The sequence below is a fragment of the Tenrec ecaudatus genome, chromosome 18, assembly GCF_050624435.1.
Source record: "Tenrec ecaudatus isolate mTenEca1 chromosome 18, mTenEca1.hap1, whole genome shotgun sequence".
Classification (NCBI taxonomy): domain Eukaryota; kingdom Metazoa; phylum Chordata; class Mammalia; order Afrosoricida; family Tenrecidae; genus Tenrec; species Tenrec ecaudatus.
Genome location: NC_134547.1, coordinates 4,334,123 through 4,346,261, shown reverse-complemented (window position 1 = coordinate 4,346,261; position 12,139 = coordinate 4,334,123). Strand labels below are relative to the sequence as shown.

The 12,139-nt window shown below is 58.5% G+C and overlaps 1 protein-coding gene across 1 annotated transcript in view; it reads left to right on the top strand.

Annotated features, from left to right (window-relative positions):
• Window positions 1-2,924, top strand: part of CACNG8 (calcium voltage-gated channel auxiliary subunit gamma 8) — a 31,395-nt gene extending 28,471 nt beyond the window's left edge. The window contains exon 4 of the mRNA XM_075537294.1: window positions 2,176-2,924. Coding sequence (XP_075393409.1) covers window positions 2,176-2,924 — 749 coding nt within the window. The remainder of the gene's footprint in view (window positions 1-2,175) is intronic.
• Window positions 2,925-12,139: the final 9,215 nt, after the last annotated feature.

The following is a 12,139-nucleotide window of genomic DNA, read 5'->3' as shown; positions in this document are numbered from 1 at the left end:
TGTCAATTTCAAAGTCATCGCAGGCATAACAGCCACCTGGTGACATAGGGTGTGTTTGTCCCGGTAGATATGATAAATCCAGGGACAATCATTTGTGTGTAAGAGAGAGCTTTATATAAAAGAGCAATTGTGCATTGAGAAAACATCCCAGCCCTGTCTAGATCAAGTCCATAAGTCCAATATTAGCCTATATGTCCGATACCAGTCTTTTAATTCCTCTTCAAACTCACGCAACACATGCAATGACGTGAAATTTGGTGAGATCACAGGCCAGTGGATGGAGAAGTCTTGTGGATCTAGTGGTGGTGGAAGCATCTCAGCACTGGTGTGGGTCTCCACGTGGCTCCAGCTCCATGGCTCTGGCTCCATCAGAGTAGCTCCATGTGGTTTGTTAGCAGGAATGTGTCCCAAGGAGAGTGTGGCCTGCCTCCAGGGCAGAAGACAGGAGTCCCCAGAATCCCAGGAGAAGGCCATGCCCACACAGAGGCCTCATTGACTATGGCCTGATTGACAGTCTAGACTCCACCCCTTCGCAAGTTGACAGGAGATTATGTAACTGCCACCCAGGGGTTAAGGGCTCCCTGCTAACTAAAAGGTTAGCAGTTCGAGCCCATCAACTGCTTCACTGTAGAAAGATGAGGCAGGCAGTTTCCCTAAAGACAACTGCCTTGGAAACCCAAAGGGGCAGTTCGACTCCATCCCTTAGGGTCACTATGAGCTGGAATGGACTCGATGTGAGTGAGTTTTTTGGGGTTAGAGTTTGTGCTCTTGTGCCCTGGTCGTGCAAGAGGCTAAGCTTTGGACTGCTAACACAAAGGTGGGCAGTTGGAGCCCAGCAGCCGTTCTGTGTGTGAGAGAAAGGTGAGACATTCAGCTTCCATTGAAGGTTTACAGTCTTGAAAGTCCCATGGTCCTGTCTATAGGGTTGCTATGAGTCCGGAATGGACTTCATGACTGTGGGTCTGAGCGGGTAGAGGGAGGAAGGAGTGGGATAGACACGGAGGTTGGGGTTCTATCCTAAAGTGAGGGTTTAGACTCGGAAAGGGCAGAGCCCAGAGGCAGGCAGGGATAAATAGCATCGCTGACAGAAGCTGACAGATCCACGAGGTCGGCCTGGGATGGTGACCGTGAGGGTGGAGTTAGATCAGACCAGAACGTGAGACATGGTTCACCCATGGCAGAGTTTAGACCATCTGTGGGTGGGGCCAGATCTTGGGGGCAGGGTTTATACCATGTGGGGGTAGGGCCTGGGCCATCTGGGGGTGGAGTTTGGATTATATGGGGGAGGTCTGAAGGAGCCTGGGTATGGGGGTGGTCTGAAGGAGCCTGGGTGGTCTGAAGGAGCCTAGTGGTTAAGCACTGAGCTGCTAGCCTCAAGGTCAATAGTTCAAAACCACCAGTCACTCTGTGGGTGAAAGAGGAGGCTGTTTCCTGCTATAAGCAGTCACAGTCTCAGACACCCACAGAGGTAGTTCTACCTTGTCCTATCGACTCCATAGCAGAATAAGGGGAGGGGTTTCCAGGTCATGGGGCGGGGCTTATACCATCTGAAGTTAGGGCCTGGTTCAGCTGGGGTGGAAGGAGGCAACCAAGGTGTGGGATCTGGTCCAAATGGGGTGAACTTGAGCCCACCTGGGGCGCTGTTTCAACCATTTAGGGGATGGGTCTGGGCCACCTGAGACAGTATTTAGAGGATGGGGTTGGGGCTGGGACAGGAGCAGGGGTGGGGGTGGGGTGGACAGAGTTCAGACCATCTTGGGGTGGGGCCTGGGCCATCTTGGGTACTATTCAGACCATCACGGAGCCGGGGGCTCAGCCACAGGGGCTCGAGTTCAGACCTGGGGAGGGGGTTCCTGGAGCCTTACGTGAAATAGTGGTTACCCATTGTGGGCTGCTAACTGCAGTCAGCTGTTCAAATCCCCCAGTCCTTCCGCAGGAGCAAGATGAGGTTTTTATTTACTCCGTAAACGGTTACAGTCTCGGAAACCCAAGGGTGGAGGGGGTTAAGTTCTACCCTGCCCTGTGGGCCCGCTCAGTGTTCGCAGGACTCAATGGTAGTGAGTTTCATTTTGTGGGGGGGGGGGGGGGAGGTGACGGGGACTGGGCCTCCTGGGGGCGGGCCGGGCTGGCCCCGGGAGTGGCCTCGAGGCTCCCGTCTGCCCGTCCCCCGCCCAGGCCTGAGCAACATCATCGGCGTGATCGTGTACATCTCGGCGAACGCGGGCGAACCGGGCCCGAAGCGGGACGAGGAGAAGAAAAACCACTACTCGTACGGCTGGTCCTTCTACTTCGGCGGGCTGTCCTTCATCCTGGCCGAGGTCATCGGCGTGCTGGCCGTCAACATCTACATCGAGCGCAGCCGCGAGGCGCACTGCCAGTCTCGCTCGGACCTGCTCAAGGCCAGCGGGGGCGCGGGCGGCAGTGGCGGCAGCGGCCCCTCGGCCATCCTCCGTCTGCCTAGTTACCGCTTCCGCTACCGCCGCCGCTCCCGCTCCAGCTCCCGCTCCAGCGAGCCTTCACCGTCGCGGGACGCGGGGCCGGGCAGCGCGGGGGGCCCGGGCTTCGCCTCCACGGACATCTCCATGTACACGCTCAGCCGAGACCCGTCCAAGGGCAGCGTGGCCGCGGGGCTGGCGGGCGCCGCCGGCGGTGGCGGCGCGGGCGCGGGCGCAGGCGCGTATGGCAGCGGGGCGCCGGGGTCCGCGGGCGGCGCGGCGGGCGGCTCGGCTGGGGGCGCGGCTGGCTTTCTCACCCTGCACAACGCCTTCCCCAAGGAGGCGGCAGGTGGCGTCACGGTCACGGTCACAGGCCCGCCCGCCGCGCCCGCGCCCGCGCCCCCTGCCGCGCCCGCCCCTGGGACCCTGTCCAAGGAGGCCGCCGCCCCCAACACCAACACGCTCAACAGGAAGACCACGCCTGTGTAGGGGCGCCGGGGGTGGGATGGGGTGGGTTTGGTGGAAGTGCGGGAGGGGTGGGGGGGCGGGTGGTTGCGTGTCCGGGGCGCGTGCGCGGGCGCGCGCGCAACGGGGCTGCTGAGGGGACTCAGGGGCGCACCCCCACCCCCGCCCCGCCTTGAGCACGCTAGAGACTGCTGGGCCTACCTCCCCTCTCTCCCCAGGGGCCGCCCCCCACCCGCCCTCCCCTCTCCTGCGGGCACCCCAGGGAGGGCAGGGAGGAGCCCGTGGGGAGGGAGCGAGGGTGGTGTTTATTTTTTTGTGTGGGGTTTTGCGGGGGGAGGAAGCGAGGGAGGGGGGTGGGCCGTGGTGTTTTTTGCAGTTTTTCATGTTTTGCTGTGTGTGCATGTGGGGGCGCGGCGGGGGTGGGGTGGGGTGGAGGGAGACGCTCCCAGCCCAGACCAACTCCTGGAGAGGGGTCTTTCACGCCCCAATATATAGTCCCACCTACTATATATATATACATATATACACACATATAGATACATGTATATGTGTGCATATAACACACACACACTCTATAAAGAAGGGATATGGGGATATCCGAAGTTAAGGGAGGCGTGCTCCCTCGCGCAGGTACGCGCAAGAGACCCGTGCGTTTGGACAAGGCAGCGCTTTCCATCCGGGACCCCACCAGGTGTGTGAAGCACCTGCTAGGTACTCAGGAAGGCTTAGGGGCCTGGGGGCTGTGGGGGGAGGACCTGAGAGGGAAGCAGGCACGGAAAGGGCCGCTGTGTCCTCAGGGAGCCTCTGAGTCATTCTGACGACCGTGGGACTTGGGTGGGCCGGGGCTCCCTCCTCACCCTCATTCCCATTGTTACATTCACTGTCAGTCGGTCTCATCAAGGGTCTTCCTCTTCTTCATCTCCCTTCCCCGAGCATGATGCCCTTCTCCAGAGATCACCCCCCCCCCCGCGGGACGTGCCCAGAGTCCTGTGAGAGAAAAGCGGGCCAGCCTTTCTTCTAAGGAGCACTCAGGCCCCACTTCTTCCAAGACACGTGTCATTCTGGCACCAGCGCGACTAGATGGGGGGGGGGTGATTTAGGGGGAGGCCTCATTCATAGCGTGGTGGGCTCTGAGTCGAACTGTCACCGCCAAGGTCAGCGGTTGGAATCCACTAGCCAGGCGTCCCAATGCAGAAAGAGGATGCTCTCCACCCCAGGAAAGGTGAGCAGCGTGGGACACCCACAGGGACAGGTCTGCTCTGCCCTAGAGGGTCTCTCTGAGTGGGACTCGGTGAGTGTGGAGCTTGAGCGGCAAGTCCAGTGCGGAATGGTGGGGGCATGCAGATGAGGCCAAGCTTATATCAGGTGCACTAAACCAGACTTCTGTGAAACGCTCCCCTATGGAGAAGCGGTTAGAGCAGGCGTGGGGGTGATGTGCTCACCTGCCAACGGGAAGGTCTGTGATCCAAGCCTTCCACCCCCTCCTGGGGGAGAAAGAAGAGATCTCCTTTCATAAAGACGTGTGACCTTAGAATCAACCAGGGGCAGTTCGCCTCTGCCACACGGAGTTTGTTGCCCATGCGGAGGGATTGCCCCAAGAGGCAGCGGGCGCAGTTTTCTGTTTTTCAGCCCAGTTTGTGCGGAAGAGATGTTTTCAGCAACACCGGCACGGGTGACAAGAGTGGTGGGTGGGGCGAGGGAGGCCAGAAAGTGTCCCCAAACAAACACATGCAAAGGTCCTGAGGTATGAAGGCCCATCCCTGGAGGACTGGGATAGAGTGAGTGATGTGGGGTTGCTGAGTAAGCAAGGAGGTCAGGGGTCCTGGTAGGGCCTCGTTGTGCAGGGCTCGTAGACTTGAGAGGAACTGCGATCTTAATTCAGAGTGTTCCTGGGAGCCACGGCTGGTCTCAGGGCAGGAGCTTTATGTGATTGGTGTTCGCAGAGAAATCGAGATGCAGACTCGAGAGAAGCAGAGGAGTGTGGTCGGCTCCAGCTCGTAGTGACCCGTGCACAATAGAACGAAACCCCGCCCAGTCCTGTGTGGGCCGCCCTCACAATTGTTCTTGTGCGTGAGCCCCGTGCGTGCAGCCACTGTGTCCATCCATCTCGTTTCTTCCACCTTCCATATCCAGGGTCCGACTGCGACAGGCACATGACACCAGGTGATTGACAACAGGGTGGCCCCGGTCGGGCACACTCTAGTCCTCCATGGGACGCCCTAGCTCTTCAAGGAGGTCGTGGGCGACAGCTTTGCCCAGGGCGGTGTGTCCTTAGATTTCCTGACTGCTGTTTCCGGGAGCGCGGATGGGAACAGAGCAACGCCGCATCCTGTAGCACAGACGTACACAAACCGAGATATGAAGACGTAATGTCAGAAGCCCCAGTGGTCCCTGTGTGCCAATCCTCCATCAAACCAAACCCCGCCACCACCCTGCCTCACACTTGAGCGTCTGCTCATGTGCCAGACTCAACAATATACCCACCGCACTGCCACCCAGCCGACCCCACTCATGTCCCCTGCACCCGTGCTCGTGGGGTTCCCAGTGGCTGTGATCTGGGTTGTGGCCCAGTAGACTGCCAGACCCTTTTCCGAAGGCACCTCTGGTGGGGGAGGAGGGACTGCGCTTGCAAACCCCAGCAGTGTAGCAGTCGAATCCGACATCAAAGCCCCAACCCATAGCCACTGACTGGATCCTGACCCACGACACCATCGCCCTGTGTCAGTACAGGATAGAACTGCTCCTTTGGGCTGACTTGGCCGTTAACTGTAGGGAAGCAATGACCCATGGGTGGGGCCCGGTCACCCACCTGTAGGTTAGCTGAAACCAAACGCCATGCTGACCGACAGCAACCCCTGTGCGCTTCCAAGACTGTCACCCATTTCGGGTGGAGAAAGCCCCGTCTTCCTCTTTGTGGGTTGCAAACAGTTTGTACCACGGGAGCCGCCCTGGAACACGGCACGGCCATCTGGCAGTACTCTTTAGTGTGCGTTGGGAGGGGGGGGCGGCGTCCCAGGGAGTCTGGTGCCCAATCTGGGCCTTTGAAAGGATGAGTAGGAGTTGCCAGGTGGAGAAGGGGGTGAGGGAGACATTTCAATGAGGAGCTTGGGCCAGGACCCGGGGGAGTAGAGCGGCTTGGTGTATGTGGACCAGGGCCAATTGTTCTGGGGGTGCTGGCTGGCGGGCAGGATGGGGATGAAACAGACGTGCAGACGGCATGCATTCTAAAGAACCTCCAGTTCCCAGCTGAGGGGTGGTGGCGGCGGCGGAGGTTGGAGTTTATCCTTAGGAGAAGGGGGAAATCCCAGGGAGGCGGAGGGCAAGAGTAAGGGCAGGTGTTAGTTAGGAAGAGCTACCTGGATCCTTGGGAAGGGGTGCACAGGAGGCAGTGCTGCTGTGGGTGGGTGGGTGAGTCTCCAGGTAGAGAAGAAAGTGACTGAGGGTTGAGCTAAGGTGATGGGGACCAAGAGGAGGACACCTGTGTGCCAGGTGCATCTCTGAGAACAGAATTCGTGCAAAGTTGGCCTCATGCCCCAGGAGTTCCCAATCAGACCAGCAGGCAGGCAGACAGATAGACTGAGACGCACAGACAAGGGAGGTAGGGGTCAGCCGTGGTGTGTGTCTGTCCCCAAGGGTGTCAAGAGTGTCTCGAGACTGGAGGGTGGGGTGGGGGGTGCAGTGTCAAGGGACATCACTGAAGAGGGAGGGTGTCCCACCTGGATGTGGGGCAAGCCCCTGGGGGCCCTAAAAAGAGGGAGACCCCGAGGGCATAGGGAGAGCCACTGATAATGTGGGAGAGGGCTCCCTAAGCAAGGCACAGAAGCACCCCTGAAGTAGTTGCTCTAAGCAGTCATGGAGCCAGCCGCCCCATCCTCTATTCGCATTGACGACCCCAACGGTGGAACAGAACGCTTCCCCCTCACCCCCACCATCAGTTGTGCAGGAGACCGTATTGATCCAGAGTTTTCACTGGCTGGTTCTCTCAAGGAGATCTCCCAGTCTTTCTTCCTGGTTCCTCTTCATGGGGAAGTTTCACGGACACCTGGCTGCCTTGGCGCCTTGCACACACCTGCATGGGCAGGGAACACAGGTGGTGGCTGCCTTTGACCCCTGGCGGGTGTGTGTGTGTGGGGAAGGAGACCGTGGTCTCCCACTTGGAAGCTGAGAAAGCGGTTTCAAGAAATGGTTTGTACCATTGTAGAAATCGGTAAGTCCATCTGGTTCAGGTCAGGTTGCTTCTGCTGAGCCACTGGGGGAGCGGGGTTGAGGGTCAAAGGGAGTCAGGGGAGGGCAGGAAAAGGTCACTTTGGTGATGGCGCACTCTGATGGTGGAAGACAAACTGGTTTCAAGGGTAGTGGAGTTGTGAGCCCAAAGGCCAACCACCGAGGAAGCAGGGTGGGCAGGAGGAAAGGAGAGCGCAGAGGAGACTGGGGACGGCAGAGAGCTTGCACTCGAAGACATGGAGAAAGGGTCAGAGATACAGGAAGAGGACCCAGAGATATGAGACCAGAGAGAGATTGACAAGGAGGCAGACCCCTCAGGAGAGAGGTCTGCTAGATAGAAGATGCACATGGGCACGCCCCTCAAAGAGGCAGTGGTCACAGCTCTTAGGTTACTCAACTCACAGCAGCCCGACTTCCAAGAGACCGAAACACTGCCCAGTCCCACGCCATCCTCACGACCCTGGCCACACCAAGTCCATTGTTCACTCCATCCCACCAAGGGTCTTCCTCTCTTCCCCTGACCCTCCACTGTACCAAGCAGGGTGTCCCTCTCCAGGGACACGGCCCCCCACCTGATGATGCTTCCAAAGTTAATGAGACCAAGCCCCACCACTCTTGCTTCCAAGGAATAAACAGGTCTGGTCTCCAAAGAAGTTTGTTCTCCTGGCGGTCCACAGTGGAAGCTCAGACACGCAGGTGCAGGTGTACACACATGCCGAGAAGAAAAGGAACCCCACCTCACCTCCACCCCACTAATATTCAAGAACTATTTACCGATGGTCTCCCTATTCCCAGCAAAGCAACCCCGGTGGCTCAGCAGGTTAAGCTAAGCACACCACAGGTTCAGAGGCTCCGACCCAGCGGCCACGGTTCCAGGTGTGGGAAGATGGGGCTGTCAGGATCCTGGTTGTGATTGACAGCCTTGGAAATCCAATGGGGGTGGGGAGTGGGGTGACAGTTCCATTCCATCCTCTAGGTCAGGATCAACTCCTGCCAGTGGCACACTGACGAGGGGGACCTCTGTGACCCACACGGCCTGGTCATGAGTCACAGGGGACATAACACGGCGGCAGGGCTGTCAGGTGGCCCCTGTGGGGTGTTGCCCAAAGCGCCGGCTCACACTCGCATGGATTGGGAATACGGCCAGCACAAGACCAGGCCACTTCCATTGTGCGTACAATCACCTTGAGTGGAAGCCAGTTCACAGACGACCAACCACCATCTACCCTAGACCCAGCCAAGGTCAAAGGAATACAGTAGAAGGCAGAAGAGAGTTCTCCTGGCATCTGCTTCCCTCCCCACCCCCAATTACCAAACCAAACTCACTGCCCAGGAGCGGACCCTCGAGGACAGGGCAGAACCTGTGGGTTTCCCAGATGGTCACTCTTTACGGGAGTGGAAAGCCCAGTCTTCCTCCTGCAGAGCAGCCGCCGGTTTCAAACGGCTGACCTTGCGGTTAGCACTCCCTCCCCTCCACACACACACCCACGCGTCACCCCAGGGCTCTGGAGTCTCCAGCGAAGAAATGAGTCTTAAACAGAGGAGAGAGGTCATGGCTCGAAAGATAAGTTTGGAAGCATCAGCACTCGGGAGACATTTAAAAGCCACAGGCTTGTGGTGAGAGTTAAACATTGAAACAAAGGTGATGGGTCATGCCGGGGTGGTGGTGACTTGAGAAGATCTCACCGGAACAGAGACGGTGAAGTGGTTTTGCCAAAACTATGGGACAACCCCACCCTCCCCCCCAAAAAACTGTGGGACAAGCCTTTCAGCCACAAAGCACAGCCCACAGGCTCTGAGGGGTGACAAGTTCTCCAGGGGTCCCCATGGAGGGGAATTGGGTGGTTCCCAAGGAGGATGAGCTCCTAGGGCCTTGGATTTCACTTTTATTTTTTAAATATTTATTTATTTTAGTTTCTTCTCTGAGACTTTTATTTCCTTCTGTTTTTCTTTCTTAAAAAATTCATTTTATGGGGGGCTTGTATAGCTCTTATCACCATCCATCCATCCACGGTGTCAAGCCCATGTGTACATTTGTTGCCATCATCACTTTCAAAACATGTTCTTTCTACTTGAGCCCTTGGTATCAGCTCCTCATTTTCTTTTGGATTTTACTTTTCCTCTGGGGTCAATGGAAAGCCATCCAAGCATTCTGGGCACAGGAGTGGCAGGATCAGAGATACACTCTGGACCCAAGCAAAAAGCCCAACTCACGCTGCTGCAAGTGGGTAGATTTTGGTGGGGGGGGGCATAAAAGGTGGGGTAGCAAGGACACAGTGGGGAGAACTCACTTGTCCACTGAGAGGAGGGGTGGTGCTGTGGACCAGGGTGGGGATGCCCATGGTGATGGAGAGACATGGAAGGACCAGGGGAAGCCAGACTTGGGGAGGGCATGGAAAGACCAAGCTAAGGGGGAGGAGGGGAGGAACACCTTGATTTGATTTAGAGTAACCTTGGGGGTGACCTCTTTGGAGTTTGGTCAAGAGGAGAGAAAATTGGGGAAATAGGATCGAGGGGTGAAGGATCTAGCATGGTCCATTGGCTCTGTCAACCTGGAGAAGGTGACAAGAAATACCAGGAGGGTGGACAAGACCCCTGTTGGACACTCGAGCCAGTAGCTGGGAGGAGAGGTCATGGCTCCAAAGACAGGTCTTTGAATATCCAGGAGACATGTAAAGACACAGAATGAAGTGACCTGTGAAGGGGTGGGGGTGGGGGGCGTGACTCCGGGCAGAGCTCTCGGGGCACCTCCATGGGGGGAGGGACACCTGAGTGGTTTTGACGTAGGCGGGAGTCCAGGAGAGAGCATTCCAAAGGACAACGTGTTTCATGTAAAGACGGAAGACCAAGAACAACAATATGACCACTAGGTCTGGTCACCTGGGCGTGGGAGATGGGGCTCAGTGAGAGGTAATTTGAGGGTGCCCTTAGGGGACTTGGCCTTGAGGGCTGTTGAGTGCAAAGGAGACTGTAGGAGGTGAGGCAGGAAATGGAAGAGTTCAAATGGGAGCTAAGGGATCCCTGGCAGACTGGGACAAGGGGGATCCAAAAACATACCCTGGAACGGATGCCAATTGCTGTCTGGGTGGCTTTGATTGCCTGCTACTGGGCCCCCTTCACGGTCTTCAGTGTGGGGGGCTCCATTGGTGTGTCTATACCCTGAGACCAGAGGGCATGACTGAGAAAGATGGGGAGGCTTAATGGGGGGCCAGGAGGGCATGTGGATTCAAGGGGGTGGCCAACCACGGTGGATGGGGGACTCTGGTGGATGCTTCTTGGCTGCTCTGTCTAGCTCCCTGCCTTCCCCGTGGCCTTCTGTTGCTTGAATCTACTTCTGGGAGGCCCCTGTGGGTCCTGGGATACCCCAGTGAGGAGAAGGGAAAGAGCAGGTGTCAACCATCCCTGTGAGGGGCCAGGCTTCACAACCTGGAATTACATCCCTCTATCCATGGGGAAAGCATTCAGACAGATGATTGTAATACAGAGGGAGGCATGGGCTGTTGGGGCCCACGTGGGCATTGGGGCAACACAGCACCTCATCCATCCATCCATTTACTCATGCACACTTCCAAAGGATTCTGATCTGGTCCGGGCCCTGGGCTGCAATGAGAAAGCCTATCACAGCCCAGGGCCTAGGATGCTTCCCAGGACATGTCCAACAGAGGAGGGGGCAGGGTGTTGGGGGGCCCTGGACAGGCCGTCCATCTCCTAGGCTCAGCTGGGACCCTTCATCCCCAGGAGGAGGAGGAGTTTGTGACAGGAAGCTGAGGGGTTGCAGGCCAGGCCACATTTTTGGCCTGGTTGCTGCCCCTGGGGGCTGACGCTGCATGGAAGGTCCCCCAGGGGGCCCTCCCTCCGTCTAATAAACTCAATGAAGAGGATGGCTGTGTGGTTCCCGCGCCCCCCACTCAAGCCCTGCTGGGCCTGCCCTTTCAACCATAGCCCTCCTCCCTCAGTCCAGGAGTCCTGACCCCCAGCCCCTCCTCCCTCAGACCAGGAGCTCTGACCCCCAACCCTCCTCCCTCAGACCAGGAGTCCTGACTCCCTGCCCTCAGACCGGGGGTCCTGATCCCCCAGTCCCTCCTCCCTCAGACAAGAGGTCCTGACCCCCAGCCCCTCCTCCCTCAGACCAGGAGCCCTGACCCCCAGCCCCTCCTCCCTCAGACCAGGAGTCCTGACTCCCAGCCCTCTGCCCTCAGACCAGGAGTCCTGACCCCCATCTCTTCTCCCTCAGACCAGGAGTCCTGACCCCCAGCCCCTCCTCCCTCAGACCAGGAGGCCTGACCCCTAGTCCATCCTCCCTCAGACCAGGAGTCCTGATCCTGAGCCCCTCCTCCCTCAGACTAGGAGTCCTGACCCCTAACCCTCCTCCCTCAGACCAGGTATCCTAACCCCCAGCCCTCCTCCTCCCTCAGACCAGGAGTCCTGACCCCCAGCCCTCCTCCTCCCTCAGACCAGGAGTCCTGACCCCCACCCTCCTCTCTCAGACAGGATTCTGGGACTGAGCCGAGTGTTGAAGCCCCACCTCCTTCACAGAGCCAGCCCCTCCTCTTCTGCCAGCTGCAGACCCCAATCCAGGGCCCCTTTCCTCCGCACACTTGGCGATGCCAGTGCGGGGACCCCACATCCAGGCATCCTGCCCCTCCTCCCTTGGGGACCTCCTGCCTCCCCCTCTCGTCCCCTTAAAATACCCGGGATCCCTATGGCAACAGGCGCCGGGCGACAGGTGCGGGGTGTTATTTACGGGTCGCGCTCGAAATAGCCTGGGCGGGTGGGGGCGGGTGGGGGGCGAGGCCGGGCTGGGCGAGCGGCGGCGGCGGTGGAGCTGGACGGACGCAGGCAGCACTGAGCTGGGGGCGGCGCGGCCCAGGCAGGAGAGCAAGGGGGCTCTGGCGCAGAAGGCGCGGGTGGGCGGCCCGTGGGAGGGCCCCCCAGACCGGAGCTGAGCCTGGCGCTCACCCCACTGGGCAGGCTCTGGGAGCCTGGAGGGAGCGCGGCGGAGGAAACCCCAAACC